Raw genomic sequence first — 16,545 nt, 5'->3', positions numbered from 1 at the left:
AAATTGAAACGGAATGTAGAAATGTTGCATATCTGCACCCAAGTGGGATGTAGTACAGATTACGGACAAGAAGGAGGTTTAGGCTCCCGGGGGGGTTATTTCCTCTGACCTTTGACCCCATTCACCCTGTCCTTTGAGGGCTCTTTGTGGTCATCCAGCCCTTTTTGATAAAGCTGAATGATGTCACTGTGTCACGGCTTGCTAAAGTCACGACAGCGTAAAATCCAAGCGGTCGGGGCTAATCGAATCATCGCATGTGATCGGCGAGTTAGCGCACTGACGGTTGTGTGACATGTGACCACTATTTTGCCTTCAGAGGACGCCGTGTTCTTGGCGCCGGACTAGTGGCGAGAACATTGTTTCTCCAGCAACACTTTGGCGAGTTCTACTCGGAGGTCAGTCGCTAACCGACGTGCTAGCAGTGAACCGATGCGTTTTTTTTTTTTTTTTTTATCATTAAAAAAAGATTTTCTCGAATCTTGATCTCATCCATCCTGTTGCGCTAGACCTAATTTCTGCTGATCAATTTCCCCCCCCCCCAACCAAATAATTGATTGCAGTCATGACGCAAGGTATCCCAGACGCCCGTGCGTCCACACGCGCAATCGTGTTCGGTGTGTGCGCGCTGCGTCTGCCGGGCCCCGCCGAGAGTGTTAGTACAAAGAGCCAATCGGAGCGAAGGACCTGACTCCAGCGCATCCTGTTTGACTTGACCTCAGAGGATATTCTCCTTTCCCAAGCAAACAAACGGCCAGGATTTTTGGATCGTACCAACGTCGGAGGGGAAGGGAGGGGACGGTGAGAGGACGAGCCAGCCGGAGGACCGCGCCGGCTGCCAACCGGCGTGCCACGGGGGCGCAATGTGCAGGGGCACGGTTCAAATCCACCGACAGAGGTGCGAAACTGTCGGGGAAATGCCTTTCCTCTGGGGTTGCCTCGGCCCAATGATGCTAGCGGCGGGTTCAAGGCAAGTTAGTGCCAACCCTTGCCATTGGTTAACGCCATTTTTAGGTCAAATTGGACCGGCCTTTTGCCTTTAGCGTCTGACGCTATTGTACGTACGTTTGTTTGGCGTATTATGCAGAAAAAGACGCGGGCTCCTCGTGTGATTAATCCACTATTAGGCTAAGTCGCCGTGAACCTCGCCCCTCCGGCGTCCCTGCCGTGTTTTATACTCGGCTAATGGCGCCGCTGCCGGGAGACGGTCGGGATTAACGCCAGCGACTGACACTAATCTCATTGTGCCAGAGAGGATTTGGGACCACTACTTTACTCTCGCTGGCAAAAAAAAAAAAAAAAATGGGATTTGCATGTTGCAGCCACGTGTGGGCCTCTCTCCTCACCACCTTGGCCGAGCGCTGGGTGAGCGCATTTACGTACCGAGACTTGCCGAGACGTGTTTGGAGTAAACAGTGGAAAAAAAAGTGCAAAAGGAGAAAGCAAAGTTCCAAAACAGAACATGAAGCGGGACAAAAAGGTGGAATGAGAGTACCGCTATCTCCTCTTTGACTACTTAGTAGAAGCGTTTTGCATTGTTCTCCTTTCGGGGGCCATAAACCTTTCAGGACCTTGGCTTTGCAAAGACATCTGCGGCTCGTTTTCTTTCACTTCTGAGTCCTCCTGAACGGCAGAGACCAACCCGAGCCGGCTCATCCTGACTTTCTTTCATCGAGCCGACTTCCTGTCGGGAGCTTGCAAGAGCCAAAGAGCGAGCGAGCCTGCGGCCCTCCGAGAGCAGCTCATAAATCCCCCCCCCCCCCCCCCCCCCCCAATTTGGCTCAGAACGCTGACGTCACGGCCAATCTGCGGCAGCATATTGACCTCGTCGCTTAAAGCGCCATCGTTATGGCTTTTACGATACGGAGGCCTGCTCCCAAACACAAGAGAGGGGACGGCAAACAAGTCGTCAATGCAGCAGGTGGCCACTTAGCTAGAGCCGATAAATATGACGGATTGCGTTTTTAAATTTGGATTTATTTATTTTTTACTTGTTGAGACCAAGCATACAGCGCTTAGGAATCAACTGGGATGCAATTTTTGCCAAAATACAAGCCCTGAAATTTGCCCAAAATAGCAGCGTCAAATCAAAATGACCGACGTCCTGTTCAATTTCCGCCATGCGTCTTTAACATTTTTTTTTCCCCCCCTCGCATCCTGTTCTTGACAGAAACGTACAATTCCACAGAGCTGACATCCCAAAACCACAAGGGAGGGGAAAACGCTCCGATTGAACCTCACTTAAGTGATCCGTGGATTCTGTTACATTGCTCCTCCATAAGTGAATCCGAATGAGACGCTTAAGCGTCAAGGCTGCGCCGACATTCAATACATTCCCGACATTCAGGCAACAATCATCTCGCGTGCCGATGGGCCCGCTTTACACTCCGTTGCCATGGCGGCAAAATTTGCAAAATAGCGACAACGCCGACAAGGACAGAGACCGGAATCACCGCCGGCAAGTTCTTTGTCGAGCACGAAGGCCCGATGGCGCACTGACCCGCAAACGCGCCGCCACGGACGCTCATCAAACGCCGAGGCCGGCGTGTGAACCCTAAACGCCCCCTCAGAAAGTAGAGACATCTTAATCTAGGCACGGTCCCCATCCCGCGCTCTCGCGAGTGAGAATAGCATGGCTGAGAGGCGCACGGCAGCAGCTGGTCCGTGCGCGGCTCCGGTTTCGCGTAACAATACGATGCGTTTAAGCGAGGCATGTTATAAATAAGAACGCAGAAAGCATCCGATGACAGCGGCTCGACTCCCCCCCCCCCCCCCGTCGGCTTCATTTGTTATCCGTCTGAAACTCTTAACACTTTGGTTTCGAAAAATGACGTAAAATGCCGAAATTTGTTGGCTATGCATAAAAAAAAAATCCTCTATGATGATCAAATAATAAGGCTGCAATGCTTGAATTGACCAACATAGCAACAAAAAGACCCAATTACATTTTGGTCCATTCAATTAGGGCGAGTGTGGTCACACACTGTTAAATAGAAATCACCGCCACCTACAGGACCGGAGTGGAACTGTGTCACGTGATTGTTTTTTGTTTTGCTCTTTGGATCGGCCCTGCACTCAGCAGCTGCATTTTTCCCTGTCAAACTCAATCTAACGTACAATGTGCAATGTTCGATAGCCATCGTAGACGATGACGGTCGAATAAAGAGCAAAAGAGAACACACGGCTCACACGTCACTCACTTTCCCTCAAAGCAAAGAGTGTTATCAGCTCGGCCACAGCTACTAACGCTGCTGAAAACCATCCCGTCGCACCTTTTATAACCCTTTTACAGCAGGTAGATGGGAGTCGCGGCTGTAAATAAAAAAAAATTGCAGATAAGGCTATTTGCCATTACGGCCGACGAATCACAGCTCGGACGGCGGCGACGATATGGCAACTCGTTGGGTGGCGACGATGAATTAGCTTTTCAAGTCAACACGCGAGAGAATTTGCAGCTGATGGCGTTTTGTGTATAAGTATATATATATTTAGAACGAGCAGAGCCTGAGGTGCATGCACGCGTAAGCCATTGTGCTGCCGAAACTCATTGGGGACACAACAGGTGTGTCAATAGCATGCAAGTTTGCCGCCGCCGCTGGTATAAACACAATAAACGCTCTCCGTTTTCACTCGGAGGCGGCGGGCGGAAAAACAACAGGCGACACGCCATGCTTTGGCCGGCACGCATAACTTAAGTGTGTGGTTGCTTTTGTGCCCCTACGACGACCTTGGAAAGGAACATGTAATCACACTGACTGCATTAATATTCGTCTTCCACAATCGAGAAGAAGGCGGTACCTGGACGCGTTTCATGCTTGAAAATGACCAGCTCGTTCATTTGCATACAGCTGAATAGTTGATGCGCCCGCACACCGCGCGCCCGTATGAAGGCCAAAGCGGGGACACGCGCCTCAACAATGGTGAGTAGAGAGGAGAGGAGGGGAGGGAAAGGGAGGGGAAGGGAGGGGAGGGGAGGGAAAGGGAGGCACGCTGCCGCTAAACTGTGTCAAGTGCGGACGCACATCAAGGTGCCCACGCGACACCCATCGAAGGGGGGGGGGGGTTTGATGATTATGAATGAGTGTAAGGGACAATTGTAAATGAGATCACCCCTTATTTAATATTATGAATGCAAACTAACCCTAAAGGCTTGTAGATACTGGTTTGATTTCAAAAAGCAGTGAGTGGCACTAAATTCAATAAATATAAATATTCATACATTATATACACACATATATTTTTTAAATATACATTATATATATTTTTTTTTAATATATATACATTTGATATTATATATATATAAAAGATGAATGAATAATTAAATTATGGCACAATTGGCAAATGGCACAATTATTAAAATCTAGAAGCAAAGAGGTGACTAAATATTTGGTCTAATGAAGCATCTAACCAACGAAGAGTTTCCTCTGTCATCATCCATTCATTGTCTTTTGCCCATAAGGCGCAAGTGTGCGCCAAAAATAAGTTAACAGATGTTGCTGCATGCTTGCTCGTCATGGCGCTGCGTGCGCGCGTGCACGCATTAAATCTGGATATTTTGTTGTCGGGTTGCGAGGGGGAAGGAGGAGGAGGAGGAGGAGGCGGAGTGTGGTGAGCGAGTGGGCGTGGAGCGCGGCGTCCGCGATTGGCAGTTTATGTAATGAGCCGCCGCGCGCAAGTCTATAAATGAGGGAGGACGCGCGCCGTGCGCTCCCATTGAAGGCAAACCAGAGTGACGCGCGGCGGGCTGTGTGGACGCTCCGTGGACGCACAACTTTTTTTTTTGCATCCCACCCAAACGCGCACGCACGCACGCACGCACGCACGTAAGAGAGGCCCGCGCGCACGCCGCTGGCTGACGCGCACTTTTGTGGAGTACGGTGCCATGTGAGGAGGGGCGACAGGAGGAGGAGGAGGGGGGTCACCGCGCTTCTTGGATATTGGTCCCGTTACATTTGGATAACCTTTTCTGGAGGAGAGGAACTAAGAGTGGGCATTTTGAAGGATTACACCCCCGCTCCCCTTTTCTTCTACTTTTATTGAATTGCTTCTTTGGAATTGGGATTGCACTGTAGGTGTCACTTTAGCTGCGGAAGGATGGCAGCTTGGGTCACCTTCGCCCTTGCCTTCAGCACCATGACACAGGTATGAAGGAGGAGCACGAGCCTGACCCCCCCAAATAAAAAGCCACAGGATTCACGGTTTGATTTATTTTTGGGAGCAGTTAGCATAAAAAAAAAAAAATCTATTTGTCTTTTGTAGGTGTTTGCCACAGGCGTTTTTGAGCTGCACCTTCACGACTTTAAAAACCACAGGGGTCTGCTGGCCAACGGGATGCCGTGCAAGCCAAGCTGCAGAACTTACTTCCGGGTGTGCCTGAAAAATTACCAGGTGGTGGTCTCGCCAGGAGAATGCATTTTCGGCAGCGCCCGGACGCCGGTGCTGGGCTCGGCGCTGCCCGGTCCCATCCAGATCCCCTTCAACTTTGGGTGGCCGGTAAGCAGCCACTCGCAGTATACTTTCACTTTTAGGGCTTTGAGTGCTTTGGTCCCTTAGGGGGCTCACCTGCTCCTCTAAATACGGCAGTGACATCATTCATTTAGAAAGTGTGACTGCTTGAAAAAACAAAAAACATTGACATGAAAAGAATGTCCATTCATTTGTCTGTTTCTCTTCCTAGGGATCATTTTCATTAATAATTGAAGCCTGGCACGCTCCTCATGGAAATCTACCTGTAGGTAAGTGCTGCGTAACTGAGTTTCACCACAGGAGGGCGCTCTAGGTGCACACTTAACCCCAGAAAGTTCATGTTTAATTTTTATTTCACTACAATAATTGAGCAAAAGATCAAGTCATTAATTAGTCCTTATATTGACTCAACTCATCGCATATTTTTTTCACACCTTCTCCACCTCTTTGTTATGAACTTGTGGACACCTTCTTCATTCTTGTGCTCAACACAATTGAACTTCCTGCGGTTTATTTTTGGCGTGGGAACGAGCCGCGGGGCTTTCGGTGAGAATACACGGCGACTGCCAAGAAGCCCTGACTGAGTCTTCCTGTATTTTACACCTTACTTCTGTTCCGCCCCCGCTGGAAGACGGGACCGGGATGGGGGTGGCCTGGGAATGTTTTTGCCGACGGAAGAGAAAGAGGAAATTTCAAAACCTGAGTTTATCTTTCATCTGGGCTGTATAGGATGTGATAAGGGATGCAGCTTGCTACTGGGCAGATTAGTGGAGTGGAACGAGGTGACGTTAGAAAGCACAATAATTTATGATACGCGCTCGGGTGGGGGCGTAAATTGTTCTACCTTTAAGGGTACAATGACTCCTGACCCTTTCTGCAGTTGTACCAGCTAATCACCATTTTGTTTCAATCAAAATCTCTTCGAACACCATCAAACCAAAGTGTCACCAAAATTCGAGCATTTCATTCTTCTGCCCGTGACAAATACACATCAACTACAATCTCACAGATGTTATGAATCAGTGTTGGAAACATGACCAAGATCATTCTAAGTCAATCCGACTCCTTTCCAGATGCCAACAACTCGGACTTTCGAATAAGCTTCTTCGCCATCCAAAGACAACTGAGCGTGGGCAGCGACTGGGCTCAGGACACGCAGACCAGCGAGCAGACGGAGCTCAAGTATTCCTACCGATTCGTCTGCAACAAAAGTTACTACGGCGAGAGTTGCTCCAAGAAATGCACGCCCCGGGACGACCGCTTTGGACACTACACCTGCACCAGGGACGGACAGTTGTCCTGCCTGGCCGGCTGGAAGGGGGAATACTGCGAAGAACGTAAGTCGTGTCTGTCTGCGGTGAATAAAGCTTTGGTGTCATTTGGGCTTCTGGAGAGTCTGAAGAGCGAGAGATTAGCATCTTTAAGGAGAGTTGTGCGGCCCTTGTACTCGATGGATTTGAATTACAAAGTGATTTTGTTTGAGGTGAGGCCAGTTGTGCGTAAATGCAACATTTTAAAGTCGAACTACACGTGCCGCGACGCCCGAGAGTAATGCTTAGCATGTGCCGTATACGCGACAATGGCTCTGTCATCCGCGCCATTTGGCGGCCAAAGAGGAATTGGCGCGATCTATTCGGACAACCGCGGCGGCAAATTCCAACCATATGGGCTGACGCCTTGCAATTAGAAGCTCATCTTTCATGGCTGACTACAGAAAATATGCATGGCGGGGGGGGTGGAAAGAAAAAGATGGATTGGGAATGCTATGGTAACTAATGAGCTCATTCATTTGTTTACATTCGCACGCCTATGTACAGTGTTAAGCGTCATTTGTTAGCTTCGACTATTACCGTGTGAGAATTAAATCGAAACGCTACTTTTGCCTCAAACATAAATACATCGAAACTTTCAAGGCACCCACCGCTGCACTGTCTTACTATAAATGACTTTTGTAAGTCTTGACTGCGAACAAGTTAAAACATGCCCGACTGGTTTTCTGAATGTCAGCCATTTAGCATCTACAGGTGTGCTTTTACCTGACACTAGCGTATTATTTACCACAATACTGGCCTGCGCGTGCCCAGTAACCCAATCCGCATGAGGGGAGGGGGGATGGCATTGCTAGGAGGCCACGCACCCGTGCCTCACACGCGCCGGGGTTAATCACGCCGCTATTATCCAGCCACGCGCCGAGCGAGGCGCGCGCACGCGCGCGCGGTCGATAGCAGCAGCTGCAAATATGGCGGCCACAACAACAATAGTGACAGCTGTCTGCTATTGAGAGCGAGCATCTGTTGCCCGCTAAACTGGCTGCTTACCGTCGGCAGCCGCGCGATAATGTCGGAGCCCCGCGAGTCCCGCTCTGCGCAAACAAACCTCTCAGCAGCTGGCTTGAGATCAAATGAGAGGCAAAGCGAGACACATGGACATTTCTGCGCTGTTATTTATAAAGACGTCAAGCGTGACCTCGAATGTTCACCCATGTAGGGAGGGGGGGGGGGGGGGGGGAACTTGTTTACATATTTTCCCAAACAACTTCAAAATGCTACAATGGCCGTATTATATTGATTATATATACATTCTTATTTTCTTCCATAGCCATCTGTTTGGAAGGCTGCAGCGAGAGGAACGGAAACTGCTCCAAACCTGGAGAATGTGTGTAAGTATTGAACCGAAAGTGCAGGTCATCTTATTAGGTACAAGATCCAAGTGGCAAGAGCATCAGTTGAAATACTCGCTCCGACTATACGCAAAACAAACTACAGTTCAACGATGCTCAGCAAATTCCCCACTTTACCTCCCAGATCATATTTTGCCCTCTTTTTGGCGACACAAATCCATCACTACCCCAACCAGGAATGAGGTTAAAACCCTTTGGGATGCCCGAACAGCATCATTAAGCCGCTCCCACATCCCCTCTCACTCAAGGCAGCAGATCATAACAAATTTCATACCAAATTTAGACGGAAGAATTTTAAACCGAATAAAACTATGGAAAAAAACAAACAGAATACCAAAGAAATATGCTAAAAATTTGGGAGAAAATCAAACAATTATCTTTTTTTTTTTGTTTTAAAACATCATTCTGAAAAATCTCCCAAACTAAAAAACCCAACCTAAGACCAAAGAAAATGATGATCTTACAAATTCAATTTATCGAAGCGTAAATATGAGACTGAGCTCATTATCGCCCCCTACAGGTGTCGAGATGGCTGGCAGGGCACCTTCTGCGACGAGTGCAAAAAATACCCGGCGTGTAAGCACGGCACCTGCCAGCTGCCGTGGCAGTGCAACTGTCAAGAGGGTTGGGGAGGCCTATTCTGTGACCAAGGTAAGGAAACACACACACACACACACACACATCGTGGTCCACTTTCAAGGACACTCTCATGTTGCCTGCTTTTCATTTGGATCAGCCGAAGAAGCGCATTAACTAAATTGGGTGTCCTCTCACGATACGCGAGGGCTAAACTTTCTTTCGTCTCAACATAAACACTCACCTCCCGCTTGTGGTCTTCCTTGGTCCTCCGTGAAGATCTCAACTTTTGCACGCATCATCATCCCTGCGTGAATGGCGCCACTTGTATGAACACGGGCCAGGGCAGCTACACGTGCACGTGCATGCCGGGCTTCACCGGCGTCAACTGCGAGCTGGAGATGCAGGAGTGCGACAGCAACCCCTGCCGCAACGGAGGAATATGCACTGTGAGTCCTTTTTGTACTCCCGTGGTAATAATTAACCATGTGTGAGGTGAATTGACGCTAACGTGGCGGTTGTCCCCCCCCTAGAATCTGGAGAGCGGTTACGTGTGCTCGTGTCCGGAGGGTTTCGAGGGCTCCCACTGCGAGCACAGCCTCCTGACGTGCGTGGATTCCCCGTGCTTCCACGGTGGCAAGTGCTGGGAGAAGGACAACGGCCGCAGCTACATGTGCGAGTGTCCCAGCGGCTACACCGGCCTCAACTGCGAGAAGAGAGTGGACAAGTGCACCACGCTTCCCTGCGCTAATGGTACGACCCCCCCCACCCCCACGAGTGGAAGCGTGCGGAACAACAGGAATTGCCGGGAAGTCGGTGTCTATTGTCCTGCTTCTAAACAAGTCGACGGTCTCGAGCTGCAGCTTGTAACTGTCACCGCTGCCCGCGGCGGTCGTTGTTGATTAAGGGGGCAACAAATTTCTTGTTTGACGAAAAGGCGGAAGAATTGTTTCTTTGTAGGGAGAACAATCGCAACCGCGCGGTCGCAGATTGGACGCAGATGTGCAAAGCGAGGCCTCCTCGTGAGAACGACGCTTGTTGAGAGTTCACAACTCGATGGTTATTTCATCTTAGAAACGACACTTCCGTCTTTGTCGGATTACCTCATTTCTGTCGATTCCGGTGTGGAAGAACGTGAGGGTTCCTGACCTCCAGCCCGTCAGAAACTTTGAACTAGAACAGAGATGGCAAAGCGGGGAGATTCTGAAACACAGGACAAAGTTTTTCCATGAGAAATCCGCATTTTGACAATGGACAGGTGACACTTTTTTTCTCTTCTTGGGTTTTCTGTAGGTGGTCAGTGCCTGATCCACGGTGGTACCCGGGTATGCAGTTGTCGGGCGGGATTTACGGGCCAGCACTGCGAAATCAACATCAACGAGTGCGCCGGGAACCCCTGCCTCAATGGCGGGACCTGCCTGGACCGGATCAACGACTACACCTGCGCGTGCCCCCCGGGGTACAGTGGACGCAACTGCGACAAGGTCCTCAATGACTGTCCTCTCCATCCTTGCCTCAATGGCGGCGTCTGCGCCAGTAAGACCCCGGCGACCTGCGTGTGCCCGCCTGGCTTCACGGGACACAGCTGCGAGTTCTTCGCCGCCGTGACTTCACAAGTCGGGGAGGTTCAAGACGGCTTCCAGTGGGCAGCCGTCTCTCTGGCCGTGGGGCTGGTGGCGCTTTTGGTGCTGCTTTGCATGGTGGGCTTGGCGCTGAGGCACATCCACCGGCAGTCCCGAAGACAGCGAGAGGACACGGAGACCATGAACAATGCGTCCAGCGCTCAGCGGGATAATCTCATAACGGCTTCGCAGTTAAAAAACACCAACCAGAAAGTCAGCCTGGAGGTGGACTGCGACTCGGAGAAGTCGAACTTTATCCATAAAAACTATCACTTGGACCCTTACAGCTCAAAAACAAAGGAATTTAAAGACGACACGTCGCGAGAAGACAAAAGTCTTATTTATGACAAATGTTTAGAAGACAAAAGACCCTTGAGTAGAGTCTGCAGGTAAGCAACATTTCTATTGGTACTAGTAGCCCCTAAGAAAAAAATGCACGTGCTGCAATCTAGTTTCATATTCAAACGGATGGATTTGTGTCCACAGCGAAAAGCCGGAGTGTAGGATATCAACGATATCCTCGTCCAGAGACTCTATGTACCAGTCGGTATTCGTCATGGGTGACACGAGGAGGGAGTGCGTCATAGCGACGGAGGTAAGTCGTGCCGCAAACATCTTCAAAGACTTCAAACATCCAAGCAAAGTCAGTCTTTGTTTTCTGGGTCAGATTAAATTGTCACATTAATAGATTGGTTCTCTCATGAAAAGACCATTTTGATCGCTCATACTGATAAAACCACATTGCTAGCATCTGTGCTAATTCCAATTGAGTGTTGTTGCTTAGCTGTAGAAAGCTTGGAATTTTGGTGGCCCGGTCCCATAAAAGAAATTCCACTATAGCGTTCCGTTCCATCAAGTAAAGCCTGCAATGTTGTTTTTCTGTCATCTTGTTCCGATAAAAAAAAAAAAAAGAAAACATGATAGCATTTACGCTAATCCCTTTGATGGTGTTGTTGTTTTCAAATAGAAGATTAATGAAAGAAGACAGTGTATCTTTGTTTCCTGGACGAACCACCAAACAAGACATTGTGTTGCCATTTTGACTCAAATTCATCGTAATGTTAAAAATGATAAATTCCAGATGTCTCGTTAGCATAATTTGAGCAAACATGGGAAAAAAGTGTGTTTCTATTTACAAAAGGACCAATGAGGAGCTCGTCTGAACATGGCCGATCATCCCCCCCCCCTCCAAAAAGAATTGCAAATTAGGGTTCAGTGTCCTGCTCAAGGACACTTGGACATGGTTAAGATCTTAGCCGCTTATTATTTCATGATTGAAAACACAACTTTTGAATCAATCGTATTCCGTTGGGTCTTGATTCAAGCCGACTTCAAATAAAAAGCAAAACCGCAGTTCTGACAAAGCGACTGATTTTATTTTTTGCTGATCAAGCAACATGCTGGGACAGTTGAGTCCCAGGAGGGCCTTGTTTGTGTGCACATTCCAGAACCAATTAAGATACACCATCTTGTCTTTTGTTCTGCTGATCATCATACGAAATAATCTGGAGGCTACGTCTGACCACGTCTTCTCCTTTGTCCGCTGCAGGTTTAAAAACGAGTGGCGCAGAAGAGACCCGGAAATACAATCGAAGCAGAATTGGAACATTCTGGATTGTTTACAAATACCGAGAAGAGACTTTGGGGTTGTTGTTTTTTTCCCCCGATGTGTCAGCCGCTGCTCTTTGGAAGACTTGAAGACACGGTGGAGGAACATTTTAACTTATCATCTTCTGGACGGTTGAAAAGGAGGCGAAGGTGGATCGCCTACCATCCACTCGTTTTCTGGCCTTGTGTGATAATCACCATCGCGACGATGATTTACAGCCAAGCAATCAGTGAAAGTTGCCTGAGATTTTTTTTTTTAGCCCCGCCCTCCCGGAAAACTCATCTTGCCACCTTCGCCTTCTATGCAAAAATCAACGACAACAACAACAAAAAAAACTCAGGGTCAACACCCACAATCCAACGTCACAAACACTGAGAGTAATGAATGTCTGAACGTCTTCGATTTGGAGAGTTACATGCAGCCCGAATTCACTAGAAGCCTTAAAAAAAAAAAAGAAAAAAAAGGGGGGTGTTGGGGTGAGTGAGGGGTGGAACAATTTGTGCCCCTGTCTCCTTGGATTGTTTGCACTACAAAAAAAAAAAAAAAAGACAAACGAAGAACATACTTTTCAATCAGCAAAGACTTGCGGCAGTCAAAACGTACGCATAGAAAGCCTTTCTATGCAAACTGAACGAGACGAAGACAAAAAAAAAGACGCTCACACCACCGCCTGCCTGCCTATGACACACTTCAAAACTACAGTACAGAACCACTAATGTAATTGTGTTTTTTTTTTAAATGATTTCTAGAGTTTAATTTAAATATGACACATTGCTCTTTATATGTTTTATAATATTATTTTGTATATAATGCATATTTATAAGGACCAAACTTCTGAGGAATAAACTTTGTGGAAAAACTGTCTTGAGCTATCTCAGAGGTGTTTCATGCACACATGTGCTTTGTGTTTATCGCTTTTCTACGGAGGATCAATTATAATAATGGCCAGGACTTGGAATAAAACGCCACCCCGGCTTGCCAATATGGGATCCAGCTGCGCGTCATATCACAAACTAAGATTTTTCTGGCCATGGAGGGGAGACATAAAGCAAAGCCCCCCAACCCTCCGTCCTTCCTCATTTCCTGACTGCCGCATCACTACTTTAAGTCATTCCTGGAAACGCCTTTGGCTCTCGTCCCACCCTCTGTTCTCTCCACGGACCCCTCAAATTGGCTTGAAATTTAAATCCGTTTCTATGGCGACCGGGGCTGCCTCGAGCTGGAAACGGTGAAACAAAGCCAGACTCCGCCTCTTGTAATGCACTCAGGCACGCGTCACCCCGAAAACAGATGCTGCAAAAGGGACGGATTGGGGGGGGGGGGGGGATTTAAAAAAACAAAAAACAAAAAAAAAAACTGCATATGCCAGCTCTCAAGCACCCATAAAATAACACACAGACACACTTATGAATGCACACTCCCCAACTGGCGGCCTCACCCTCCAGGGCTAAGAGCGATATTTTACTACCCGCTTCTGTACCACCTACTCAGGGGCAAACAAAGCCGGGCGGAGGGGGCCTGGCACTGGGGGTGTCACCTCACCAGAGGGGAAGGGGCGAATGGGGCAGGCCTCACACCAGATGGGAGGCAGTGCATGTGCCGTAAATCCTCGGAAATAACAAAAACATCTCTGTTTTGTGTACGCCGACATTTGGGAATCTATCGAGCGGTCGTATATGAATTGAGGGGCATACGTCTCCACATACACCTTCACACGGTCGTCACACACAACACCCGCCAGGCATTTTCATTGTGTTATAATCACAGCATCCTGTTTGTGACCCGTTGACATCAGTTCCTGCTTCCTCTTTGATTAAAACGAAAAAATAATAAAATAAAAATGCAGAGCATGCCGGCAAGAGCCGTCTGATTTTCTCACGCATGCGTTTTTTTGTTTTTTTTTCTTCCAGGAAGCGACGGTGCAAACAGGCAGACTAATCAACTCCTGTTGTCATGATAATGTTTTAAAAGGAGAGGAAGCTGACGTTGTGCATGAAGCAGAAGTCTCAGCAATTAGCACTCAGTCTTGGGCCACAGCTTGTGTTTGTTTTCTTTGAGCATTATTATTTTTAGGAATATAAAATTGTAAGTGTCCAGTGAGCTTGCGACATGCATCTTGTTTTTCTAAATAGGGCGCAAGCGTTCCACCTTAGCTCAGGAGTGCAGTACGTCTAAATGTGTTTCAACTGCGATGACTAAAATGACCGACCATGCTGCGGTGTGCAAAAACGAGACAGAGTTCAAAGGTCCAATTGGCATCAAAGCATCAAATCAGCTAATAACACTTTGCAAGTACAGATTTGTCAATAACACCGTTTATTTTGATAAGAATAAATTGCATTACTTATAGGCTAGTGTGAAGTCAATGTACTATATTTCATTGCTGACTATTTGTATCTGGTTCAAGTAAACAAGCATTAATAAAAGTCTCCAAATGACTTCTGGATGCACACAAATAAATCAACATTGAATATCACATACATAAATCTCAAATGTATAAAAACGTCTATGCATGATGTTCATTCAAAATCACAGTCCTATGAACTGCTAATCTGATGCAATGTCTTGGAATGTTGCAGTGCTGGAAACGCTGGGAAAAGGTTGCATCAGCAGCCCAGTCCGGAAATAGATGCAGAATGACAAGCGCAGTCAGCCAATCACATTTCGAGTTAGGTTGACTGACAGCTCATTTGACATTTAGGCCGAGCCAAAAGACGTCACCTTTACGAACCAATTCAGCCAATAAGATCTCGATTTGAGTCGACGCATCGCCCTAAAAGGCCGCTGTGGAATCTGATTGGCTAGATTTCAAAATGAGCTATGAATATCGTCATTCCTATTGGTTAGAATGATATCCTACACCCGCCTACCTTTGTTGAAGTGTACAAATATGCGGGGACTCGGAGTAAGTGAAGAGAAAACGACGCAGAGTGGGCAGCATCGACGAGAAGCTGAAGCAAAGATTTTTTTTTTAATAACTACTCCTCGCATCATCGACGATCTTATCATATTTAATCTCTATTCAGCCGGCTGAGCAGCTGGCCGAAACCTCTGGTTTTTTTTTTTGTTTTTCGACGCGTCGTTAGGCCCCGAGCGGCTACTGCCAACATGGCTTTTTAAAAGGCACTATGCGGCAATTGTAACTGCAATGGCAATGCATCGGAAAAAGCCCTTGCGCACCAGCGTCCTCGCAACTGCCAAGCAGTTGGGCTCCAATACCCCTCGCGGTATACCATCGAGCCAACCGGTACCGCTGCTGCTGGACCGGAGGAAGCTAACGTTAGTAACCAGCTAGTTGAGTGCGAGCCATTCCATCCATACGTCGTCTTTTTTTAGTAAAAGTCGTGTGAAACAAACAACATGAAGCCTCAAGACATCCTGGCAGCCAAGAGCTCCAGCAGCAGCTTGTGGATCTTCGGCTACGGCTCGCTGGTGTGGAAGCCTGACTTCAAGTACAAGCGAAGCAAAGTGGGCTACATTCGAGGCTACAAGAGACGGTTCTGGCACGGAGATAACTTCCACCGCGGTAACGACGAGTTGGTAAGTATTTCAATATTTGATCTGTTTTATTTTCGTGACTTATTATTGCTCAAGGGCGTTGTCTCATGGCTGCCTTTTTTTTTTTTCTTTCTTGACAGCCCGCAAGAGTGGTGACGTTGATTCCAGATGATGACGTAAGTAGCCCTACTTCCGCCTTCAAATGCCAGCCTAAAGCTTTATATATATATATATATTAAAAAAAAGAACTGTGCTAAAATAGTTGGACTAGAAACAATAGCAAGTTTTTCCATAAACTGTACTGTCTGTATTTGACCACTTTTTTTTTTTTTTTCCCCAGGCAAGCACATGGGGTGTGGCCTTCGAGGTGAGCGGCACCCAAGAGGAGGAGGCCCTCGAGTACCTGAACGTACGCGAGGGAGTCCGCGGTGGCTACGTCAGCGAGATCGTGGCCTTCCATCCAGAGGAGGGTGGCCCGTCTGTGCCGGCGCTGCTGTACATCGCCACCGCCGACAACCCCCTGTACCTGGGGCCCGCCGCCCCAGAGGAGATCGGCGCCCGGATCGCAATGTGCGAGGGTCGCACGGGTCACAACCTGGAGTACCTGCTACGGCTGGCCGCCTTCATGCGGGCCAGCTGCCCGAATGTGGTTGACCAGCACCTGTTTGCAGTGGAGGCTGCGGCGCTGGCCATGGTCTCCTACATGTTGGAAACCCAGTAGTTCATGCATACACAACTGAGACCTGTCTACTAGTCTGTTTCATCAATAAGCATCATTCCACTGTAACACTGAACCTTATGTTTTTTAAAAAAATACAGTTTTGTTTATGCATTAATGGTCATGTTCAGGCATTTCAACAAATGGTATCATTGATCATTGTGGAAATAAAACTTTGAAAAAGGCTACTTCTTTCTTTTTTAAAATACACACACGATGTTGCATAATTCCACATAAGTCAGTTTATCAAATACACTAAATATTACAATATAATTAAGTGTTTATATTTTTGCAAATTATCAAACTCGATATATTTCCCACATATTAATTTTAGCATCAAATTATGTTCGGAATATAACAGGATTCAAACTTACCTTCA

The 16,545-nt window shown here is 47.7% G+C and overlaps 2 protein-coding genes across 2 annotated transcripts; both read left to right on the top strand.

The window, feature by feature from the left end:
• The first annotated feature begins 4,721 nt into the window (after positions 1-4,721).
• dll4 (delta-like 4 (Drosophila)) lies at positions 4,722-12,812 on the top strand. The gene is made up of 11 exons (XM_085938203.1): positions 4,722-5,139; positions 5,257-5,490; positions 5,675-5,732; positions 6,537-6,800; positions 8,062-8,122; positions 8,664-8,794; positions 8,999-9,168; positions 9,253-9,472; positions 10,013-10,730; positions 10,828-10,936; positions 11,891-12,812. Exons 1-11 carry the CDS (start codon positions 5,092-5,094, stop codon positions 11,894-11,896), a joined length of 2,019 nt encoding a protein of 672 aa, XP_085794329.1. The 5' UTR covers positions 4,722-5,091; the 3' UTR covers positions 11,897-12,812.
• Positions 12,813-15,301: 2,489 nt separating this feature from the next.
• Positions 15,302-16,366, top strand: chac1 (ChaC, cation transport regulator homolog 1 (E. coli)). Its single transcript, XM_085937591.1, has 3 exons — positions 15,302-15,490; positions 15,589-15,624; positions 15,789-16,366. Exons 1-3 carry the CDS (start codon positions 15,311-15,313, stop codon positions 16,167-16,169), a joined length of 597 nt encoding a protein of 198 aa, XP_085793717.1. The 5' UTR covers positions 15,302-15,310; the 3' UTR covers positions 16,170-16,366.
• Positions 16,367-16,545: the final 179 nt, after the last annotated feature.

This window comes from Syngnathus leptorhynchus, chromosome 18 (genome assembly GCF_054491065.1).
Source record: "Syngnathus leptorhynchus isolate UIUO chromosome 18, UIUO_Slep, whole genome shotgun sequence".
NCBI lineage: Eukaryota > Metazoa > Chordata > Actinopteri > Syngnathiformes > Syngnathidae > Syngnathus > Syngnathus leptorhynchus.
This window is presented reverse-complemented; position numbering and strand designations above follow the sequence as displayed.

Coding starts and splice junctions, on each gene's coding strand:
- dll4 (XM_085938203.1), top strand. CDS start 5,092: ATGGCAGCTTGGGTCACCTTCGCCCTTGCCTTCAGCACCATGACACAG. Junction 8,123..8,663: donor TCCAAACCTGGAGAATGTGT/GTAAGTATTGAA, acceptor CGCCCCCTACAG/GTGTCGAGATGGCTGGCAGG. Junction 9,473..10,012: donor CACGCTTCCCTGCGCTAATG/GTACGACCCCCC, acceptor GGTTTTCTGTAG/GTGGTCAGTGCCTGATCCAC.
- chac1 (XM_085937591.1), top strand. CDS start 15,311: ATGAAGCCTCAAGACATCCTGGCAGCCAAGAGCTCCAGCAGCAGCTTG. Junction 15,491..15,588: donor ACCGCGGTAACGACGAGTTG/GTAAGTATTTCA, acceptor CTTTCTTGACAG/CCCGCAAGAGTGGTGACGTT. Junction 15,625..15,788: donor CGTTGATTCCAGATGATGAC/GTAAGTAGCCCT, acceptor TTTTTTCCCCAG/GCAAGCACATGGGGTGTGGC.